At 33.3% G+C, this 26,240-nt stretch overlaps 1 protein-coding gene across 1 annotated transcript in view; it reads right to left on the reverse strand.

The window, feature by feature from the left end:
- LOC131854211 (potassium voltage-gated channel protein Shaw-like) overlaps positions 1–26,240 on the reverse strand; it is a 214,718-nt gene that overhangs the window by 19,140 nt on the left and 169,338 nt on the right. The window contains exon 6 of the mRNA XM_059205342.1: positions 15,396–15,710. Coding sequence (XP_059061325.1) covers positions 15,396–15,710 — 315 coding nt within the window. The remainder of the gene's footprint in view (positions 1–15,395; positions 15,711–26,240) is intronic.

Consider the following 26,240-nt stretch of genomic DNA (forward strand, 5'->3'; position numbering starts at 1 on the left):
GTAATATTGAAATAACCGTTTTTTACTACATGCATATGAATATAAATAATTTTTTCTACAATTTTTGTCTGTCTGTCTGTTAGATCCGGCTAATCTCTGAAATAGATGGACTGATTTTGACGGCACTTTTTATGGCAGGTAGCTGATGTAATAAGGAGTAACTTAGGCTACTTTTATTTTAGAAAAATAAAGTTAAAAACCACGTGGACGAAGTTTAGTGTATAATATATTAGAGATACCTACGTGTTTTTTTATTGATGACTAGCTGTACACGGGATTTCGTCCGTGTTGAATTTAACTTTATTTTTCTAAAATATAAGAAGTTAAATTCCACGCGGACGAAGTCGCGTGTACAGCTAGTTGTCGGTAGTCTAGCGATTTAGCTAGCACACTGCTTTGATTCCTGCTTGGTGGTCGAGGGTTCGATTCCTCGCACGCTGCAAACATTTGTATTCATGAGTATGATTGTTTGTAACGGTCTGGGTGTTTTCTATGTATAGATAATATATATGTATTTACGAAAAAAAATCTTTGTATTTATATCAGTACCCATAACATAATCTTGTAACTTGGGTCTAGATGATGTTTCTGAGATTTTATTATATAATAAATCTTTTCAAATCAGCCGATGTTTATTTTTGCCATAATACGTGCTGTTACCATGTGATAATATTAAGTACGTACTTATTAAACTATTAACTTATTATTAAATTGTTTGTAACGGTCTGGGTGTTTTCTATGTATAGATAATATATATGTATTTACGAAAAACAATCTTTGTATTTATATCAGTACCCATAACATAATCTTCAGCTAGCTTAACTTGGGTCTAGATGAAGCTGTATGAATTGTCCTGAGATTACTATTATTATTAATTGGTACACAGGTAAACTACTAACTAGGCCATATTGGTGTTGTTTGTTATGGTGAAAAAACTAGTATATATATAAGTTACACGTACAATTTCAAAGACTTATTTCTTGAAAACTACTGGCTATTCTGAAATAAAACTTTAGGGTTTGTATATGTAATGTTTGCATATAAAATATGATTAAAGGTTACCAGTGTATTTACACTTTTACTGAACAAACAGAGTTGTTTAATACTGAAAATATTGTGTGGAAGGCATCAATTACTTTCAGTGCGCTTTTTCTCTTTTCCTAATTATTATTATTATTAAGTTTAAAGTGGTTGAATTTTACGTAAGGGGTTTTTATACATTATTTCTAATTTACCATTTATTTTAAGTTTTTTAAACTCTATTCATCGAGACCTATCTAATGAGTCCAAACACGATATTTCTGCTGTAAGTTTTCGAAGAGTATGTTCATCATCTGATAATACTGGTGCCAGCATGAAGTCAAGGTTAACAGATAACTAATTACATTTATTTCGTCAAAATCTTTAGATTACGTATAATAAATTCATAATATCGCTACCTATTCAAATCAAAACAAGTATTAGGTACTTCATGTACTAGTATATAAATTCATCAACACACAAGTAAATGATTTTTAAATATATTCAGAGCCAAAAAATCTTTGTGCATTTAAAAAAAATGCCGATATGGATTCACTATTGCAGGAAATTGTTGAAAAAATATATATCGAGTATAAGTATCTACTACTATCGACGAATACATTTGGCAACAACGCATGGTCTCGGCCGGAACGGCAACATCGCATATTAGAATACAAAGATAGTGATAGAAAGAGAGAGACAGTGGAATCAGCAATATCTACGGATCGTGGCTGGATCAACTAAGTGTGCAAGTGTATATAAATATATATATATATACATTTGTCTTTAATTCAAAGGAAATATAAATAATGAACGCATCACATTTAAAACAGTAGTTTAATAAGTACGTACGTAATATTATCACATGGTAACAGCACGTATTATGGCAAAAATAAACATCGGCTGATTTGAAAAGATTTATTATAGTAATAATAGTAATCTCAGGATAATTCACACAGCTTCATCTAGACCCAAGTTAAGCTAGCTGAATATTATGTTATGGGTACTGATATAAATACAAAGATTTTTTTTCGTAAATACATATATATTATCTATACATAGAAAACACCCAGACCGTTACAAACAATCATACTCATGAATACAAATGTTTGCAGCGTGCGAGGAATCGAACCCTCGACCACCAAGCAGGAATCAAAACAGTGTGCTAGCTAAATCGCTAGGTACACGCGACTTGTCCGTCTCTTATATTTTAGAAAAATAAAGTTAAATTGATCCCGTGTACAGCTAGTATCAATAAAAAAACATATATATATATACACCTGTTCCCGCGACTTCGTCCACGTGGTTTTTAACTTTATTTTTCTAAAATAAAAGTAGCCTAAGTTACTCCTTATTACATCAGCTACCTGCCAAAAAAAGTCCCGTCAAAATCGGTCCAGCCATTTCAGAGATTAGCCGGAACAAACAGACAGACAGACAAAAATTGTAAAATATGTTATTTTGGTGTATGTACCGTATTTATATTCATATGCAATGTTTACTCAAACATCTTATTGCAATACTAGCTAGTATTCCCGCGACTTCGTCCGCGTGGAATTTAAATTTATTTTTCTAAAAAACATTTATATAAATCAGCTACCTGCCAAAAAAAAGTACCGTCAAAATCGGTCCAGCCATTTCAGAGATTAGCCGGAACAAACAGACAGACAGACAGACAGACTAAAATTATAAAAATAGTTATTTTGGTATATGTACCTTATATATATTCATATGCATGTAGTAAAAAACGGTTTTTTCAATATTACAAACAGACACTCCAATTTTTATTAAATGTATAGATGTATAGGTTATTATTTATTTATTTATTTATTCATCCAAAATAATACAAATTGTGTAGGATAACGTAATAGTAACATTACAGTAAAATTTTGTCAACAACATAATAGCAACTTAAATATTAAATCTCGGTATATCTATAGACTAGCTGGCCCCAGCGACTTCGTCCGCGTGAAATTTTATTTTATTTTTCTAAAATAACAGTAGCGTAAGTTACTCCTATTACATCAGCTACAGCCAAAAAAAGTCCCGTCAAAATCGGTCCAGCTATTTCAGAGATTAGCCGGAACAAACAGACAGACAGACAGACTGTACTATGCTATACTATGTATTGATTGATATACCTAAAATAAATAAAATATCTGAGGTTTGGACAAAAACTCAAAGGGTAATTTATTTTGAAAAAGTATTTTGAAAATACCTATTTTGCTTTTAGTGTTATAGTACTTTAACTGTTATGTTTTAAGTAACAATGTTTAATTATAATTAATACTACTGCACCAACACTCCGGTCGTGCAAAAAAATTTGCTGTTTCATTATTTTTTAGTTCAATTAGTGGTCTACCTAAGTTCTGGGCTAAGGGGGGGGGGGGGGAGAGTCATGACGCCCCCATGACTCCCATGACCTCCATGACGCTCCCCCCTGGATCCGCCGTTGCGTCTTCTCTTTATTCGCTCAGTAACGTTGTTACAAAAGAAAAGATTCCCATCCAAAAAATAATAAGTATTGAGGTTTGATCTGGAGTCGTTACTCCAGACTGATTTCTATAAATATTTAGATTAGGTAGACTATTATTTTTGAAATACTATAGACATTAATGTTACTGTAGCCATAATGATAGCCCAAACGTGCCAATGAGGAAGCCCTTGGCAAAACCCTGATTGGCCCGTTTGAATTGGATCAAGAAGTGGTCGTATGAAAATGGATTTGTATAAAATCGTGTATAAATCGCTTAATTATTATTATTCATCGTCGTGACAGTTGTGGCTCAAAACGGATCAACATTTATATATGGTCAGCTGGCATTAGATCAACAAAAGGCCTCCGGATCAACAAGTGAAAATGGATACCTATACGGCACGTCTGAGCCACAAAGGGGATATTTATATATATATATATATATATATATATATATATATATATATATATATATATATATATTATATATGTACACCCGGGTGAAACCGGGGCGAGTAGCTAGATATACATATAAACCTTCCTGTTGAATCACTCTATCTATTATTATATCTGCATTGAAATCCGTTGTGTAGTTTAAAAGATATAAGCAAACAGACAATGGAACCGAATTCATTTGATACTATGTAAAGATACATAGGTAATAATTGGGGGCATATATATAGGTAATATTTTAATATAATATTTTAAGAAAGATGTTACAAATGAATGTGGATGGTTATAAGGGCAAAGGAAGGCCGAAAAAGAGATGGATGGACTGTGTGAAAGATGGTATGGTAAGAAAAACAAATTACGCCGACCCCAAATAAATGGGATAAGGAAGAAGCAGATGATGATATATACAGGTAATAAAGTACTCTATGATACATCTATTAGGTATAAAATAAAAAAAATATGCGTTGTGTTTGTCTGTCTGTTTATATCTTTTCACAACCAAAACGCCGAATTAATTTTAACTGAATTTGAAGTGAAGACTACTTTAGATTTTTTTATTTCAAAAAAGAACAGACAAAGTCAAGGATAATATCTAGTATTATATATTAAACTAATATTATAGATAAATATGTTAAGCTTCCACGCCTATATCGATTATGATAAATTTTGATTTTTGACTCCGAATGAGTGGTAGAATCAAAATATGACTATTCAAAAGTGCTTGTAATGAGTTTATTTGAATAAAGATTATTTCTATTTCTATTTCTATTTGATAGACAGAAATAGACGGGATTTCATTTTGTCACGGGATCAACTTGAAGAGGTTGAAATAAAGGATGAAAGTTTTATATAAGGAATTACTACTAGTAGTAACATGATAAAGGGAGATACAGAAAATCTTATTACATGTAATCGAATACAGTTGCGACCACGAAAAGGTTACACATAACCCGATGTATTTATTTTTTCACTATCTCTAATACACTACGTGACATTATAAAAACTGCCGGCGGCCATCTTGTCACCGGCTGCTACGATAGCTGTCTGTTTATTTTCTTTTAGAAATAAAGTGTGGGAAGTTTAGCAATATGTCAAGTTGGTATTGGAAATTGGCCGCCAGTGTCTCGAGATTATTATTTTTTTTTAATCAAATTAAATCAAAAATCATTTATTAATGTAGTACATTTTAGCCGCTTATGAACTTAATTTTTTTTGTAATAATGTTTTTTCACTACCTGGACGGTATACAGATTCTATGGAGAAGAACTGGCCAGAAATTCAACTAAATTCTTTTTTTTTAAAGACAGTTTATTTACTTTTTGTACTTATATAAGTGTCTATGTTTAACATTGATTTTTTTTTAATAAAGTCAGTTTATTTGCATTGGTTATTTATGTAGGTTCTAGTTAGATTTCTCGCTCGATGTTAACAATGTATTTATATTTTATTATTTTATATGTTTATTTTTTTATTTTTTTACTATCTCTAATACACTACGTGACATTATAAAAAGTGCCGGCGGCCATCTTGTCACCGGCTGCTACGATAGCTGTCTGTTTATTTTCTTCTAGGAATAAAGCGTGGGAAGTTTAGCAATATGTCAAGTTGGTATTGGAAATTGGCCGCCAGTGTTTCGAGATTTTTTCTTTTTTTTTTTCTTACTTGTAACGGGTTAAGGAAAAGTTTGGTTTAGAACTTAGAAGTGTCATAATGAGTATGAAAATAATTGTAAATCAACTACCGTAATATTCAGTCGGTAGTCTAGTAGTTTAGAACGTTGCTTTACTTTCAATAGTCTCGGTTCAGATTCCTCGCACGATGCAAACAGTTTTATTCATGTGTATGATTGTTTGTATTGGTCGTAATATTTTCTATATATATTATGTATGTATTTACAAAAAAAAGTTATTTAATGTATACAACTGATAGTCTATTACCCATAACACAAGCTTTGTTTAGTTTGGGACTAGATGGCGTTGTATGAATTATCTCGGATTATTATTATTTTTTGTAATTTGTTTATTTACTTATCATTCATGAATTTTAAAGTAATTTCCCAATTATTTCCCCTGAAAAAAAAATTTTTAGGCAAGTAACGTAAGCTTCCACGCCAGTACTTCCAAATCAAACCAAAAATAATTCAAGTAGGACACTTTAGCTACTTACGAGCGTTAAGTTTTTTTTAATTAATATTTTTCCCTATAAAGTTTTATAAAGCTAGTTATTTATATTTTTAAACTAGAAGAATAATTAATTACATTAATAATCCAATGTGTCACAGTTTAAAATAGAATAAAAATAAATAGAATAAATAAAAACAGGAAAAGAATTAATCTCTATTAAAATTAACTTAAAAGTAAGCACCTTTGAATAGTCATACTTCTTAATCTACAAGTGATAAATATTTCCCAATAAGCAACTTATAAATTACAAATAATCGTTAATAACCGTAATTTTAATCGATTATAATCGGCCACGTGATCGTACAGTTTGTATAAAAGCTTAGCATTGCCTGAATATCAAAAAGTTGAATAAATCTGCTTAAATTGAAATTGTTAAAAGGAATTTTAACATGCAACTGTTTGAACGCTGAAACTGAAAAATAGCTGAAAAGTTTCAGCGACAAATGTAAAGCGAGGAGTGCTCGCTTGCGAATTGAAATTGTAAGTTGAAATGGTTTTTATGGATGTTTATGGCAACATGACAAGTTTTACCATTTAGTTATTTATAATATTTTATTTAGTACATCTTATATATAAAGTTCTCGTGTCACAGTTTTCATTCCCATACTCCTCCGAAACGGCTTGACCGATTCTCATGAAATTTTGTGAGTGTATTGAGTAGGTCTGAGAATCGGCCAACATCTATTTTTCATCTCCCTAAATGTTTAGGGGTAGTCCACCCCTAATTTTTTTTTTTTTATTTTAAGGCAAAACAATGTTTGCCGGGGCAGCTAGTAACATATAAAGATCATTACGCTTTTAATACAAGGAATAAAAATTAAAATATGCCCAGTTTTCGTTTCAAAAAAGTAAGTACATCTCTTGTGGGAGATTGTATGCGCTTTTATAATAAACTAGCTTTTGCCCGCGGCTTCGCTCGTGTTAATTTATCCCTTTAGGGATGGAATTTATCCAAATCCTTTCTTAAGGGATGCCTACTTCATAGTAGCTTTATGCATGCAAAGTCTCAACCCGATCGGTTTAAAATTGACAAAGTTTCATATAAACTTTCATCCCCTATTTTATCCCTTTGGGGGTAGAATTAATCAAAATCTTTTCTTAGCGGATGCCTACGTCATAACATCTACCTGCATGCCAAACTTCAGCCCGATCCGTCCAGTGGTTTGGGCTGTGCGTTGATAGATCACTACGTCAGTCACCTTTGAGTTATATAATAATATATTTAGATTGCTGTTTTGAATTTGAATGAAGGAAAATTTAAGATACATGTAAAAAATATACTTTGTGCTATTCTAATCTAATCTAAGCAAATCCTTGCGAACTGACGGTAGATTTGACATATAATTAGAGTCTTAAAAAAATACTACTGCATTTAGGAACTGGTCTGTTCTAATCACTACGACTGATTTAATCTTAATTAGTTACTTAATCAGTTGATTGTGTATTTAATATTTTGTCTCTTGCCATGATAATTATTGCCAGTTTGTATACACACATTTCAACTTTTTAATTAATTAAAAGTGCAATACATGGGTTATTCCTGACGCTTTGATTAATTAAAAGAGTAACAAACTTGAGTAAGTGGCTTGATCTTCTTGTGTTGGGACAGCTTTCCTTTTATTAAAAAATGAACAACTATGTACAAAGAATTTTCTATTCTAGGGACAGAGAGTTTGTGTCTGTATTTTTTGTTTGCCTGTATTGGTACCTAAGGAATAGAATAGAAAATCATTTATTCATATAAACTTAATTTAAGCACTTTTGAATAGTCAATATTTTTTTTTAAATCTACCGCTTAATAGGAAAGCTGTCTCATCACAAGAAGAATAAGAAAGAAACTTGTGTGTTGCTCTTACAAACAATCCTTGTAAGTTCACATTTTACAAGTCGAAACGTGTGAATACAAACTATCAACCAGCACTAATTTATTTATGCTCAAATATAAAAACACAATAAGATTAAATCAGTCGTCAAAATTAAATCAGAAAGATCAAATGGTGTTGTAGAACATATCATCTAATACTGTTGTTTGCAACTTGTTTTGTATGCTGTATTGTGGTTTGATATGGCAATGAAACTACAGAGTATAGATCATGACATTGTGTCCTATAATAGAAATGGAAATAATCTTTATTCAAATAAACTCATTACAAGCACTTTTGAATAGTCATATTTTGATTCTACCACTCATTCGGAGTGCAGATTCATCACAAGAAGAATGAGCAAGAAACTTGTGTGTTGCTCTTTTGAATAGATGTTTTTTATATAAATAATTACAGTATAACAAGTAAGAGGCATACAATAATTTACGTAGAAATCGCTACCCACTCATTATTAGTGTAATCAGATAATACTGTCAGTGCTATGGATTTAAAGTTTTTCTATAAAAAACATTGTTCGATTTTATTGTAAGCTTTAAATAACAATGCATGAGGAACTTAATAAATGTGTAAATTTATAATTTAAATTCAATAATCATTGCGCCGAGATATTGTATCTTTGTTCATATATTACGTTGACGATGCATTGTTATTTTCGGAATAAAATCAATGCATTTTATCATAGAAATATATGTGTAAATTAATAATTTAAATTCAATCATCATTGCGCCGAGATATTGTATCTTTGTCAATATATTGTAATATCAGTTGCTGCATTTTATCATCGTACCACCCGTCAGAAACTAAAATACCATCCTGATCTTCTGGATGAATGGCGATTCTCCATCGTGAAGTTTTCTAGAAACTTTTTGCACGCACAACCACATTGTGTAATCACCTTCCAGCAATGATTTTTCCGAACCGATACGATATTGAAACCTTCAAGAAAATGCTTATTCCTTCTTAAAAGGCCGGTAACGTACTTACAATTCCTCTGGTATTGCGGGTACTTATGGGCGGCGATAATCACTTACAATCAGGTAAGCCCCAAGTTAGTTTGTCCTCTATAAAAAAATAGGAAAATATTGCAAGCTCGTTTGTAAACTATACTGGCTTATTCATTTTTTTTTTTTTATATTAAAATTGTGGCAAAGAGCTCTTGCCACTTTCCGCGATCTTCCATCTGATGGTAATTCTTGTTACCGTCCCATTTTGTCCTCAAAGACTACCAAGGGTGTCACGGGCGCCCTCTTTCCTTCTATTTAATATTCAAAATAATTTTCTTGAAAAATCGTGTCGTATCAAGTGCCCTAACATTTTTCCTCGTCTATTTTCTATGGTGTTCAATATTTGTCTTTTTTCTTTTACCCTGTGTAGCACTCTTCGTTTGTTACTTTATCCTAAACAGATGGCTAATTCTTTCATTCCTCCAACACCTAACATATACAAACAAATGCTTTACTCATTTTTGTCATTTGATTATCGCTACAAACGTACACGCGGGGTCCACTAGTCTTTAACACAAACTCGAATGTTTAAACTGTTTAAAACGTTATAGAGCTGAATGCAACATTGAAACGAGACTGGACAGTACGTGAACCGCATATTAAGCGATAGTTAGGGATGAAATTAGTGCATTTCAGTTTCAAAGCGTCTTAGATTTAAATTTCTGACTGCACGGCGCTGTAATAATCTAATTTAATCTAAGAGACTTCTTCGTCTGCAGTATTGAATTCAAATAACCAGACTTGTGGATGTAAATGTTTAAGAGAATGTTAGGTAAATATCTCACTATCACAGCTGCGATTATAGTTATTAAATTATTATCATTACATAGTGTTGGAAACTATTTTATATACCTTTTTTATTGTCTATATTTTTTATAATATTATATTGTTTTTATATGACATAAGTCAATTTTAATATACAAAAATATTCTACAACTACAACGGTGCCGTTTTACATTTTGCTCGTCATCTTGGTCTCCATCCTTCACACATAGTATAAAACAAAGTCGATGTCGCTGTCTGCCCCTATGTATGCTTAAATATTTAATACGGATTTTGATCGGTTTTTTTAAATAGATAGAGTGATTCAAGAGGAAGTTATAATATATATTGTATAACTAGCTTTTGCCTTAGGGGTGGAATTTATCAAAATCATTACTTAGGAGATGCCTACGTCATAGTAGCTTTATGCGTTCAAAGTCTCAGCGCGATCGGTTAAAAATTTACTCTAGAGGAAAGTTTATATATATAATACATGTACACCCAGGCGAAGCTGGGACGAGTAGCTAGTTAATTTATATAACATAAATGTACAAAATAGCAAGGCAATAAGGCTAAGGCTTAACGCCTTAGAGCATCTTCTACCAGTCAACCACAGGTTGTGCAGAGAAAAATTATATATAATCAAAAAGAAAAACAATGTTATAAAAAGTATATATACTAAAATTAAATATATTTAAACACATGCGGAGGAATGAGCACCATGTCTTATGGAAAGTGTATAATATGAATGTGGATGGATGTAAAGAGAGGGGACGCCCTAAGAAAAGATGGATGGATTGTGTGAAAGATGATATGAATAAAAGAAGAGTATGTTTAGATATGACGACTGATAGAGAGCAGTGGAAGAGAATGACATATTGCGCCGACCCTAAATAATGGGATAAAGGCAAGGCAATGATGATGCGTATAATGCAAATAATATATTTTATTAGTGGTAGACTTCGTACATAGTAGTAGTACGTGTTAATACAATGGTATTAACAATTTTTGCCAACGCAAAGCAGCTTATTTGTATTCTACGTTGAAATTATCATCTTGTTCTTCCTTATCGCAGACCAAGTGGCAGATGGTCGGAGGATGTTAAAAACAAGGTCGACCTGGACAAGATTCGTATATCGAAGAAAATGAAAAATTATGCAAGAGGCATAATAGTGCACTAATTGATGCTGATTCAAATTAAAATTCAATCATTTATTCATTTTAACCTCTATTGAACTTAAAATTTTTAGGTTAAGTTAGACTAAAGAAGAAGAATAAGAAGAAACAAACAATGTTTCTAACAAATACATTGTGCTTTCTAATCAGAAGGTATAAAATAATTACATTACCTTCTCAGTGCTTTAATTAAGGAACAAACTGTAGTAATAACATGGTTGCAGTTTGACTCGCGTCTGAAATTACAGCTTCATACCAGTTCTTTGTCTATAAACACTAGCTCTATCTCGCTGCATCGCTCATATCAAGTAAGAACCAAAATAATGAATTGAAAATTGACGTTTTTTTTTTCAATTTAAAGTGGCCAGACTTCAATTAATAATATTCTTTATATGTTAAACTATCTATGATCTATCCACGTATTATACATTTTTATTAGATTCCGTACAATTTGAGGGTAAGAAATATTCAAAAGTATAATAGTCATTTTTAACAATAATGCTGACGGAAAAATTGAAAGAGGCATCGTCAGGCATCGAATAGAGTTCATATATAGCTTGGAAGGCATCTGAGAACAACCACGACGAGATGAGAACGACAAGATAGTGTACAATATACTAATATATTCAAATAAACTTACATTGAAGCACTTTTGAATAGTCATCACAAATTTCAATCTACCGCACATTCGGAAAGCTGTCTCATCACAAGAAGAAAAATCAAGAAAGTTGCGTGTTGCTCTTTTAAATAATTTTATTGTTATTTTACATTTTTAAGTTGAAGTGTGTGAATACCAACTACTACACTACATCAATTAAATACTCAAATAGAAAAAATATTAAATATACAACCAACTAATTGAGTAACTAAATAAGAATAAATTAGTCATAGTGATTAGAGCAGACCAGGCTTTACAAGCAGCATTCGTTCACGAGTATGACGTATGAGCCAGCCATCACTGAGCTCAACCATATTTTTTGGAGCCCAATTAGAGTCGCGATCCTCAGCAGTGAGGAAACGATCAAAAAGAAGGAGTGAAATGGATTTCTGCAAAATAACACCTAATTCGATTTAATATAATTCAGACGAAACCAAATGCAAAAGCTAGTATGGAATAATTAAATCGACTTCTCGGTGCTTTAATTAAGGAACAACGATAGTAATAATGGATGCAGTTCGCCTCGCGTTTGAAATTGCAGTATTTATTACCGGCTCTTTGTTTGTATCGAACGGGTTTGCTATTACTAGTATTTATTATACGTCTTACTGCACTCTCGGTCTTTGACTTATTACAACTTTAATTTATTACTTACAACTGCTGGTGAAGTTAGTCAATTCTTATAAGAGATATATATATAACTAGCTAGCTCCAGCTTCGCACGGGTGTATTCTACATATAAACCTTCCTCTTGAATCACTCTATCCATTGTCATTAAAACTACATTATCATCCATTGCGCAGTTTAAAAGATATAAGCGAATAGACAATAGACAGCGGAACTTACTTCATTTAAACTATGTAAAAATAATAATAATAATAACTCAGGACAATTCATATAGCGCCATCTAGTCCCAAGGTATACAGAGCTTATGTTATGAGTATCAAAAAACTAGTACAAAAGTATATAAATATTTTTTTGTAAATACATATATAATACACGTAGAAAATGCTCAGATTAAAACAAACAATCATCCTAATGAACACAAATATTTCTACCGTACGATTGGAACCTGCGACCGTAAGAAGTAAGACGGTGTGCTAAATCGCTAGACTACCGAGGCCATTAATAACATTTTATTCATCATTATATCGTTATAAGTAGAGTTTACAATAATGCTTTTATATAGTAAAAGCATTACTGTAAACTCTACTTATAATACTGTTAAGTTGTATAGCTTAAAAGTTAACTCTACTGGTAACCCTGAAAGTGACTACCACTTAGTATTAACACTGTAGCATAACCAAGTTATCACAGCGCTGATAGTCAGAACAGCCACCAGACACTATACGCCGTACGTACAGATGGCAAAAGAAAATAGTTTGTCACTAAAATATAAAATGCAATTTTCATTAATCCATATACCTTTTTTTTTATCGTGGAGAAAATCTTGGGGAACGGGTGGGATATGTGAGATTGGTACACACTAAAAACTCCACGGTGTTCCTCGGTACGCCAAGTCAGCATGCCACAGTAAGTACATTTATATTCTACCGCGACAGCTGTAGCGACCATATACCATATACCAAGTAATTTTTGTATATGCTGTTATTTACATCATACAGTTTATACTGCAAATAATATAAATGACGTAGTGGAGTAACTTGAAACTGTCATGTTCGCTATAAAGTTCAAACTTGTAGCGGCGTGACGGGCCGGGTCGATGTGCTCCTTCTAATATGGTTGAGTGTAATGATGGCTGGCTCATCCGTCATACTCGTGAACGGGTGCTGCTTGTGGGGACTGGTCTGTTCAGGTTGCGAACACTGATTAGATTTTTTGTTTTTTGCAATAGCATATGCTGGTGGTCACTCTATTCTCCCAAATTTGAATTTAAATGAATCTGTATTATTGTAAATATGTACAACATTTATTTTTAAAAAAATCCGAACTTAGTTTCTTATCTGTTCTTCTCATCTCGATATCATTCCGAACTGACGGTAGATTTGACACCCCTCCGATCGATCCTCCGTAATTCAAACGGGGATCAAAATTACGACGGCCTGAGCCGAGTTTCGAACCCCTAGTGGTGCCCTCAGACTAAAGTCGTATCCGTCAGGCGGGAGTTGGCCTTCAGCCGCTCCATAAGTCCTTCCGCGGGTTTAGAGTGCCATCTGCACTCGTCCCCTAACGTCCGGTGAAGCTGTAAAGGCCAGCTGCGGCCAACAGTATTAGAGTAGTCCGAAAAAAAAATAGATTTGACATATCATATAAGTCTGTAATAGACCTACATGAATGAAGGTATTTTGAATTTTGAATATATATTTTGTATATACTTTTCTCACAGTCCCTTTCTTATTCTCAAACTTTTAATGAATACGACTATTGTAATGTTTATATATAGCTATTTAGGTATTTATATATTAAAGATATAAGAAAAGAATAAATGGCGCACATAACTACACAAAGTTATGTGCACCAATTATTTTCTCATATCTTCACCTAAAGGTTGTTTAAAAAAGATTGCTTAGCAATAATACTATCTTTTGTAACAGTTATTGTATTTATATGTTTTTCTATTAATCTATATCTGTTACAATAGAGAATATAAATAAAAAAAGATACAGATAATTTTAATAATAGGTATAACTGAAATTCAATAGTCTTTTGTGTGATGTGAAAATTGATATTTTTTATATAGGTTTAACTTTTTTCCTGAGGCAGACGTGAATACAAGAAACTATGTTTTTGAGGCATAAAATTCCATTTAATTTTTGTCGGAATGACAATGAGAATCTTTTTCCAAAAAACAGCAATATTCATAATATTAATACTAGATTTAAAGACAAACTTGCTGTCCCCAAGTATCGTTTAGAAAAAGTCAATAGGTATTTTATGGGAATAGATATAAAAATTTACCAAAGGATATATTGGAATTACCTAAAATTAAATGAATTCAAAAGAACTGTTAAATTATATTCATTGAGTAAAGCCTATCACTCACTAAACGATTGCTTGAATGACGAGCGTGCATGGCAATAGTTGTTCATTCACTGGATTTTCATTCAATGTTAGACATAGACACCTATATAAATATTCATTGTAAATAATCTGGCTTTTTAAAAAAAAATTAATTCAATTGAGTTTCTTGCCAGTTCTTCTCAATTGGATGTATATACCGAACTGGATGATAGGGAAAAAAATAAAATTATAATGTTAAAATTTGACGTTCATAAGCGGCTGAAATGTCCTACGTGAATAAATGATTTTGATTTTGAATTTGAATTTGTGGGATACCATAGGTAGGTATAATGATAGGTTCATGTATATATAAGTAACGGTTTTTTTTATGGATGATAATGGAATGGTGCATCCGTCTGCGCTAACGGTTTACGGGTTTACTGGCGGGGTACCATAAGATGAACAGGAACAGGAAGGCGTTGGATACGAGCAGCGCAGGACCGATCGTCGTGGAGATTTGGGGGATGCCCTTGTTCAGCAGTGGACATCTCTCGGGATGAAATGATGATGACGATGCTCAACTGAGGTGACCATCATGTCAATTGTTCCTCCGTAACAAATTCACCAGGAACTTATTATGACGATTTCCAAGGGGAACCGCGTGGAGATCAACCTGACATGGCAATTTGGACTATTGAACCCATGTAGTCTAAGGTCAACAGTCCACACCACTATGTATCACTTTCTTCCTGTAGGCGACGGCTACCAAATCTATTAAGTGGATGGAAACCCTATTTAAATAAAAGAAAAAATACTAACCTGAGATTTCTCAGCATAATACACGAGACTCGCAAATATCACAATGCCGAGCACCAAAAAGAAGACCAATAGCGTCAGCTCCTTAGCTGATGCCTTGAACGTATGCACCAATATCTTCAGCCCCGGACTGTGCCTCGTTAACTTGAACAGCCTGAGGATCTTGATGATGGAGATGAACTCGAGGATATCAGCCTTGTCCACGTACTGTTTCACCACAGTTAGTTCCACTAACACGTCCATGTAGAAACTTAACGTTGCAATAAAGTCTATAATATTCACTGGGGATTTTATGAACTCTATCATGTTTGGGGCTACCTGTAACAAAGATACACTAGTTTCAGTTTCAGTGTACAATTTTTAGCGAGGTAGACTTAAAATACTTATCCGCGTGAATAATAATAATAATTTTAGGACAATTCACAGAGCGCCATCTAGGCCCAAGTTAAGCTAGCTAAAGCTTGTGTTATAGGTACTAGATAACTGGTACAAATATTTTTTGTAAATACACATTTTATACATAGAAAATACACAGACCGATACAAACATTCATACTCATGAATATGTTTATATTCTGCGAAGAATCGAATCCGCGCACTCAAAGGCTGTCAAACTCAGCGTTGATTCGCGAAGGTAGTTTAAAATAATAAAAAAAATCTGATGACTACTTCTTTTAAAAGAAGAAAATTAGCTCAGGTACATGAATATAGCTTCTGAATTGATATACGTGCCTTTTTATCATTATTTGATTATCATAATGTAAGGGGTTTCGCGACTTGTTGTTGATTCGTGGAATTTAACTTTATTTTTCTAAAATAAAAGTAGTCTAAGTTACTCCTTATTACCTGTCAAAAATAGTGCCGTCAAAATCGGTCCAGCCATTTCAGAGATTAGCCGGAACAGACAGACAGACAAACAAATATTGTAAAAAATGTTATTTTGGTGTATGTACCGTATTTATATTCATATGCATGTAGTAAAAAACTGTTATTTCAATATCACAAACCGACACTCCAATTTTATTTATATGTATAGACTAGCTCTTGCCCGCGGCTTCGCTCGCGTTAATTTATCCCCTTAGGGGTGGAATTTATCAAAATCCTTTCTATGGGGATGCCTACGTCAAAGTAGCTTTATAAATGCAAAATCTCAGCCCGATCGGTTTAAAATTGACAAAGTTTCATACAAACTTTCATCCCCTATTTTATCCCCTTGGGGGTAGAATTAATCAAAATTCTTCTTTTGCGGATGACGTACATAACATCTAACTGCATGCCAAATTTCAGCCCGATCCGTCCAGTGGTTTGGGCTGTGCGTTGATAGATCACTATGTCAGTAACCTTTGAGTTTTATATATTTGGATTATATTATTTGTATACATGTACAATTTATTTCTACATCTATAATATTCCCGTAATTTCGCCGTTTAAATCACTATGGTCGTAATTCTGTTAATTAATACAGATTTTAATTAAAACATACAGCTGACGGTAGTTTGCAGTCTGCGACATCAAACGCTACATGCCGAAGGGTGCGATGCCAAAGCAGTTGTTTCATTGAAATTTTCAGGGGGACATTTGGCCATATTCCAGTATTGAAAATATGAAAGCCTTTTCCAACATTTTATGTGTTCATGACATATTTTACATTTTTAAATATATGTATATTATTGTTGTTTATCGACGGTTTATTCCAGTGCTATAAAATAGTAGTTGATGAGATATAACAGTGTAGAGCATGATGATTCGTTACGATTAAGCCCACGATAAGTGTTTTAAATTTAAGTCATTATTTATACATATGACAGCCTCGGTGGTTTAGTTGTTTAGCACACCGCTTTACTTCCGTTGGTCGTGGGTTCGATTCCTCGCACTGTACAAACATTAGTATTGATGAATATGATTGCTTGTATCGGTCTGGGTGTTTTCTATATATAATATGTATTTATATCAGTTGTCTAGTACCCATAACACAAGCTCTGCTTAGCTTGGGACTAGATAGCACTGTGTGAATTGTCCTGAGATATTATATTATATTATTATATATTATATAATAACTAGTAAAAATTATGGGATATTACCACGGTTTAGTTTTATTGAGAAACACAGGAGTTTACCCGTGATCATGGCGGTAGAAACACAGCCGAAACATCGAGAACTAAATAAAAGTAAAACGTGGTAAGATCCCGTGATTTATACTAATTATACGTATTACAAAAAAAGGTAATGTGATGGATTGGATAATTCGATGATGTTGAGATATATGATATATGATAATAGGTTCTGGGACAGCAGGTACGTAGGATGAGTGGATTTATATATAGAAATAAAATATTTTAGGAAATTCCGAAAGAAAAATATAATGTCACTTTTTTGCAATAATCTTAGGAACTAACTTTCAAAATTTTATAATACATTACTTTTTAAATATAAAAAATTAAACTAAAAAGAGGTTTCATAACAGGTATATTAAATTTAATAGCAAAAAATTACAGATAACAATAAGAACTTGTTAAAGTTGGTTAACGAATGGTAGTTGGAATTTACCATTCGTCAACCAACTTTAACAAGTTCTTATTGTTAACTGTAATTTTTATACATGAACTGCACTACATTTCATGCCAGTATGTATCTTTCATTGTTGATTTGTATATATATTGTATGTATATGTATTGGTATATATGTATATATATTACTAGCTGTCCACGCAAACGTTGTTTTGCCTTAACATAAAAAAAAATTTAGGGGTGGACTACCCCTAACATTTAGAGGGATGAAAAATAGATGTTGGCCGATTCTCAGACCTACTCAATACGCTCACAAAATTTCATGAGAATCGGTCAAGCCGTTTCGGAGGAGTATGGGAACGAAAACTGTGACACGAGAATTTTATATATAAGATTAAGTTATGTAAGTATTATGTATTATATGTTAATCATAATGCACCGCCCACATGAATCTCTGTTTGCCTTATGGTTGACTGGTAGAAAATGCCTCTAGGTGTTAAGTCCGCCATGCGCACCTTTATTTGTGTATCTGTGCATTAAAGTTTTAATAAATAAACAAATAAATAAATATCTCAATATATTTGCTAATGTACATACAAAGTAGTAAAGATAAGTACCTCAGTTATATCAGCCTTAATATGAAGGATTTTAAGTTAAGGGTGATATAATGATAGTGAAATTACGACGGCCTAAACCGAGGTCAAAACCCCTAGTGATGTCCTCGGACTAAAGTCTTATCCGTTAGGCGGGAGTTGGCCTTCAGCCGCTCCGTAAGTTCATCCGCGGGTTTGGAGTGCCATCTGCACTCGCCCGCTATTGTACGGTAAAGCTGTAAAGTTCAGCTGCAGCCAGCACTGTTAGAATAGTACAAAAGAAATGAAGTGCCAAAATGCCAATGCCAGCAACTCACAAAATCTAAGTTAGAATGGTTCGAAAAAATAACCGGAACTTAATTTGTACGTGTTAATACAGTGAGTGCATTATGCCAAAATGAGTACCGAGCGAGTTTCGGTAGTAACAACTCCCCAAATCTACCGTTCGGTGGAGCTGTATAGGCCAGCACTGTTAGAATAGTTCGAAAAAATAACCGGAACTCATTTTGTACATACTAATACAATGAGTACATTGTGCCAAAATGAGTATCGAGCGAGTTTCTGTAGTAACAACTCACCAAATCTACCGTTCGGTGAAGCAATATAGGCCAGCACTGTTAGAGTAGTTCGAAAAAATAACCGGAACTCATTTTGTACGTACTAATACAGTGAGTGCATTGTGCCAAAATGAGTATCGAGCGAGTTTCGGTAGTAACAACTCACCAAATCTACCGTTCGGTGGAGCAGTATAGGTCAGCATCGTTAAAATAGTTCGAAAAAATAACCGGAACTCATTTTGTACATACTAATACAGTGAGTACATTGTGCCAAAATGAGTATCGAGCTAGTTTCGGTAGTAACAACTCCCCAAATCTACCGTTCGGTGGAGCAATATAGGCCAGCACTGTTAGAGTAGTTCGAAAAAATAATCGTAACTTATTTTGTACGTGCTATATTAGCACGAGCCAAGATGTGTATCCAGCGAGTTTCGATAGTAACAACATGCAAAATCCACCTCGATGTTTCCCTCTGATTTACAAGCCTCCCTCTGATTGAGTGGTCATTAGACTCCAATTAACTCGCTAACCCCATCATTATCACTGCATTGATTTAAAATATTAATGATGTAGATTTACATCCCTAACATTTTAAAGTATTTGAATATGATGATAAGAATAATAGGAGACTCATCATCTTCTAGGCGATCTAGCAATTTAACACGCCGCTTTACTTCCCCTGGTAGCAGATTCGATTAAGAGGTTACAGCGTTACAAAACGAGTCTAAATGTGTGGGAATCAAACCAACGCAATGACCGAAAAGCACGGTGTGTTGGAATTACGAACGAGTGTGAGAATAACATAAAATATAAATGAAAACAAGATTTGGAGAGTAAGCAATTACGAGAAGGGCTAATGAGGTTGTTAAAACGCGCTGCAGCGGTTAGTTACAGTAATTAGATTTTTTTAATTGTATACACGTAGCGTTTTCCAGTGTATTTGTGGTGATGAAATGTGACGCGTGTGCATAAATAATAAAAATACAGGACAATTCAAAATTTATATTACAGTTTACTTGTGGTGAAGAAATGTGATACGTGTGCATAATTAATAAAAATACAGGACAATTCACATTTAGTTTTTACAGTGTATTTGTGATGAAGAAATGTGATGCGAGTGCATAAATAATAAAAATACAGGACAATTCACATTTAGTTTTTACAGTGTATTTGTGGTGATGAAATGTGATGCGTGTGCCATAAATAATAAAAATACAGGACAATTCACATTTAGTTTTTACAGTGTATTTGTGGTGATGAAATGTGATGCATGTCTCTAAATAATAAAAATACGGGACAATTCATATTTATTTTTCCAGTGTAATTGCGGTGATGAAATGTGATGCGTGTGCATAAATAACAAATATACAGGATAATTAACTTTTTAATTAATTAACATTCAGTCCTAAGCTTACATTATTAAACATACAATAGAAATATTTAAATGTATATATTTTTCTAAATATGCGATTATGAGATTGAAACTGCGACCATCGGAAGAAAGGCCGGTGTGCTGAACCGCTAGACCACCGAGGCTGATTACAAGCAGCTGTAGGTATATTTAGTTCAGCTATATTTAGGTAACATTTCGCCGAGTGTAGTGAAATGATGTTCACCAAAACATTGCCTCTGGTTACAACATCGAAGATTATAGTCATGAATATATGTATGTATTACAAACCCAAACAAAAATATTGCATCCATTGCTATAAATAATTTATCGATTAGGGTACGAAGCTCATTATTATCTGGGTCAACAATTCAACATAAATTCTTAATGAAGATTTCGTGAAATACTTATTTGGCTGACATTTCATTTTTGTTTATCTGCATTGGGGCTATAGTATATCATTTGTTAGGTTTGAGTATTATATATTTTTTTCATGTTATGTATGTATTTATAAAAAAATATCTAAGCATTTACATTACTTATTGAATGTCCATAACAGTAGCTCTCAGCTTGAAACAAGATGACGCTGTGTGATTTGTCGTGGCATACATATATTTCATATTATTCAAAGTAATAGGAGTTATTTCCTATAACCGGAGAGTTTTTTTAATTTATATCATTGGAATGACTAACAAACGGACGGCCCATCTGATGGTAAGTGGTAGCCGTCGCCTATACAAGTGAACAGGACTACGGACAAGCTGTTATCGTGTCATAACTGCGATACCGCTCGTGTCCTACCATTTCTCAGTCTGCATGAATGATGCCTCTATATTCCTATGGACTATCCAAAAGTAACCTGACATTGAGGTGACGCAGCTGGACTCGAGTTACAACGGGAGCTTCAAAGCGTTCGTGGCGTGGTGGACGTGCTGTCCACCCTCATGAAGGAAAAATTGGCCAGGAGTTACGGTATCGCCACTACCGTAGCAAATTGCCACAGAAATTGTGGTGACCACAAACTTTAAAATAAATATTTAATGTTTCATTAATTTCTACATACGTTAATATTAAGTGAAATAAATAAATAAAATATTGTAACTTCACTATTTTATTTCACCTTTCAATAGAAGCTGTTCTTCGAATGCAAGCTGTTTCACAGCTAAAATATACAGAATAGTTACTTTGTACAAAGTCGTCTATTTCGGAGTCACTAAGAAATTTAAAGTAGCAGTCAGATTTGATCTCATGACCTTTGGCGTTTATAAACCGGAATAGTAAACCACTAGGTCATATAGTTCTCTGAAAATACTCACTATTCACACTTGGAAACAACACATATGTAAATGAATGTAGTTAAAAAGGGACAGACGTACATTTTTCACTCACAGCTCCATGTGGAAACTCTCATATATGAACGTTTCAAATATTTGAAACGCGTGCACTCGTGTGATGAGAAAATATTTGTATTAAATTACTCTCCCTTTAACAGAAGGATCGAGTGTTGTTTTCAGCCGTCTTTCATAATTATTAAACAACCTCAGTGCTCTAGCGGTTTAGTGCTATTACAGCTTTACCTCCGCGGGTTCGATTCCTCGCACGCAAATATTAGTATAAATAAATATGATTGTTTGTATCGATATGGATGTTATATATGTATATTCTGTATGTATTACAAATGAAATATATGTGAGTATTTATATCAGTTTTCTAGTATACATAACACAAGCTCTACTTAGCTTGGGACTAGATACAGCTATGTGAATTGTTCAGAGATAAAAAAAATAGTAAACACGAGTTCTGCTTGTTCGAAAAAGTCTGATCCTTGGCTTAATTATGTAATGCAGTTGATAATAAGTTCTATTTGAAACAGACTATAATGAAAAAGTTTGCGATATGTAAATACCAATCAACAATTTTTTTATTAGTATGTTTGTTATAGTTAATTGGACAAACGGGGTTGCGGGTCACCTAATGTTAAATGATAACTACCACGCATGAGTTATGCAAGTACCACCAGGAGAAATGCAAGTACATTGCCGGCCTTTTAAGAAGAAATAAGCTCTTTTCTTGAAGATTTCAATGTCATATCAGTTCGGAAATAACATAGCTGGAAGGTGGTGTTACGTAGCGGTTGCGGCTAACCTAATACTAAGTGATAACCACCACCCATAAACACCCGTAAAACCAGGGGAATTGCAAGTACATTGCCGGCTTTTTAAGAAGAAATGAGCCCTTTTCATGAAGATTTCGATCGATCGAGATATCAGTTCGGAAATAACATTGCTGGAAGGTGGTTGTGCATGGCAAAAAGTTCCAGGAAAAATGCATGGTGAAGGACCGCCGTTCATACAGATGATTACTAGGGTATTGTAATTGGTGTTTCAGGCGTTCATAGGCTACGGTAATAATTTACCATCAGATGGGCCGTATGCTTGATTGCCACCATCGTAATATAAAAAAAAATCTGACGGGTAGTGCGATGGTAAAGTTCAGCAGCTGGTATTAATCCAAACGATTTCCCGGAACACTTTCCCTGAAAACCCATGGAGATGCAGTGTATCATCTATTTTGAATAGCAAACTGTTAGACCATCTGACGGTAAGTGGTAACCATCACAAATGTATATGAATAACACCATGGCCATCACGTCATCATGTAACAACCGAGACAGTTCTGAAGACTAAAATGTTACGTCTGCATACTGTAATTTCAGTACCATAACTCAATCCAACAAAGCACATCATAAAGCAAACTGCCTGGTTAAAATAGGTGAGTTAGAGGTAAAAGATTTCGTAAAAATCTAATCGGAAGATTTCATATTTAAAATGTTTCAGTGGACTTTTACAAAGAAAACGTTTTATCAATAAAAAGTCTCTTTCGCCATGGCAAATGTAAATTAAATTGTACTGAATTCTCCACTTTAAATATGATAGACGAGGACAGTGGAACCAATTTCAGAAGTGAAAACTGACACTCCTGAAATTGTCAATTCGATATAAATGAAGATAAAAGTGTATTTTATTTTGTTTGCAAATAAAAATAAAGTTAATAACTGTTTGTCGCAGTTTTGTCTGTGTTTAACTATTCACTGATCTTTTTAAAGTGGTATTATTTCTAATGGGCTTTGAGTACTTGAGAAATTAATTCATATGGATGAATGAAATTCTCAAATACTCAAATCAAAAATATGAAAAAAATTACATAGTATAAAACAAAGTCGCTATTGCTGTCTATCCGTCCCAATGTATGCTTAAATCTTTAAAACTACGCAACGGATTTCGAAGCGGTTTTAATAGATAGAGTGATTGAAGAGGTTTATGTCTATAATATTATACATGTACACTCGTGTGAAGCCGGGGTGGGTAGCTAGTAATAGTATAAATGATTAATATATTTTCTTTGGACTCCTCTGATCGACCTTACGTCACGACGGCCTGAGCCGAGGTTCGAACTTCGAACCCATAGAGGTGCCCACAGACTGAAGTCCCATCCGACAGGCAGTAATTGGCCATCAGCCACTGCATAAGTCCACCCGCGGGTTTGAGTGCCATCAGCACTCATCCTCTATCGTTTGATGAAGCTGTAAAGGCCACCTACGGCCAACAGAATTAGAATCTATACATATAAATGAAATTAGAATGTCTGTTTATAACATTGAAATAACCGTTTTTTACTACATGCATATGAATATGGTACATATATCAAAAAACATTTTTTGTCTGTCTGTCTGTTTATTCCGGTTAATCTTTGGTATGGCTGATTTTGACGGGACTTTGTTTGGCAGGCAGCTAATGTACCGATTTAGGCTACATTTATTTTAGAAAAAATAAAATTAATTTCCACGTGAACGAAATCGCAGGTACAGCTAAAATAAATTCATTTATGTATTTGTAAAAAATGGAGTTAAGTATATAAATATATATAACAAGCTTGGTCTTGATAGGTATATGGGGGTTGCCAACAGCATTAGTATAGTTTATATGTGTATTTGTTAAAAAATGGATTTAAACACAATCAGTCGTCAGTAACCATAACACAAGCTCTACCTTGTACTAGATGGCTGAGTTAGTTGTCCCGAGATATTTTTAACTACATAATTTGATTTATTTAAGTGTATTAACTATCATTGTAGTGTATTTAACTATCAGTTAACTAGACAACTTAACAATAAATCAGTTGTTTATTGCCATAACACAAACTGTACTTTTGAACTAGATGGCGTTACGTAAATTATCTAGGGACATTACTACATTTATCACTACCTGAAAGTATACAAATATACGTCATGAGCATAACAAAGGAAGTAGATACAGAATAAATCAAAATTACTGCAGGATCTGTGGGAAATATTGAATTATAAATTAAAATTGATAGCGCAATAACTCAGTTATACGGGAGCGATGTCATAAAATACTAGCTGCAACCGCGACTTCGTCCGCGTAGTTATTAACTTTATTTTCTAAAATAAAAGTATACTAAGTTACACCATATTACATCAGCTACCTGCCAATAATATTCCCGTCTAAATCGGTCCAGCCATTTCCAAGATTAACCGAAACAAACAGACAGACAGATAAATAATATATATATTATAATAATAATAATCTCCAGACAACTAAAGCTTGTGTTATGGGCAATAGACAACTGATACAAATACATAGTTTTTTTTTTGTAAATACATACATATTATACATAGAAAACACCCAGACCGATACAAACAATCATACTCATGAATACAAATGTTTGTGCCGTGCGAGGAATCGAACCCGCGACCATCGGTCGTAAAGCGGTGTGCTAGACCGCTAGACAACCGAGGTCGTCGAATATATATATGTATGCACATAATTTGTTTGTATGTAGTATATTATCACGTATATGTATGTTCTTATGTCTATTTATTATAAATATATTTAATTTATTAAAATAAACCGCCTTCGAGTATATCTGCACTCCCTAAGGTTGGCTGGTACATAAAGTGATTAGCATTAAGCCCCTATTGTACAAAATCAATAAAGTTTTTCGTTAAATAAATAAATGAACAGATAGGTATAAATTGTAAAAAATATTATTTTGTTGTATGTACCATGTTTATATTCATATGCATGTAGTAAACAACGGTTATTTTAATATTACAAACAGACACTCCAATTTTATTTATATGTATAGATGTCTAGATAAAATGCAGATATTCTATTCTAGTACCTACTATTGAGACTCTTCTGTGAATATTTTGTTCGTAAAATGTTTAATAATTCAATGTTTAAAATCGTGTGCCACAATACATATGAATCGTAATAAAATCGGTATAAAGTGAACGTTGTAGTTCAATTAATAGCTTTTGTTGGTTGCAAAAAGAGTCATGGAAATCGATGTAAAATATTTTGATGATACTGCACAAGGTATTAGAAAAAATATGACTGTCTATTGTGCTTTTCGTGCCTTATAAAATAGGTAATCTATACATATAAATAAAATTGGAGTGTCTGTTTGTAATAAGAAATAACCGTTTTTTACTACATGCATATGAATATAAATTCGATACATATACCAAAATAACATTTTTTACAATTTTTGTCTGTCTGTCCGTTTGTTCAGGCTAATCTCTGAAATGTCTGGCTCGATTTTGACGGGATTTTATTTGGCAGGTATTTGATGTAATAAGGAGTAACTTAGGCTACTTTTATTTTGGAAAAATAAAGTTAAATTCCACGCGGACGAAGTCGCGGGAACAGCTAGTTTATAATAAAAATCTAAATATTACAACATTCTAATGATAATATAACTCTTTGTAGCACTTAG

The sequence above is a fragment of the Achroia grisella genome, unplaced genomic scaffold, assembly GCF_030625045.1.
Source record: "Achroia grisella isolate CSIRO2021 unplaced genomic scaffold, CSIRO_AGI_Agris_v1 utg971, whole genome shotgun sequence".
NCBI lineage: Eukaryota > Metazoa > Arthropoda > Insecta > Lepidoptera > Pyralidae > Achroia > Achroia grisella.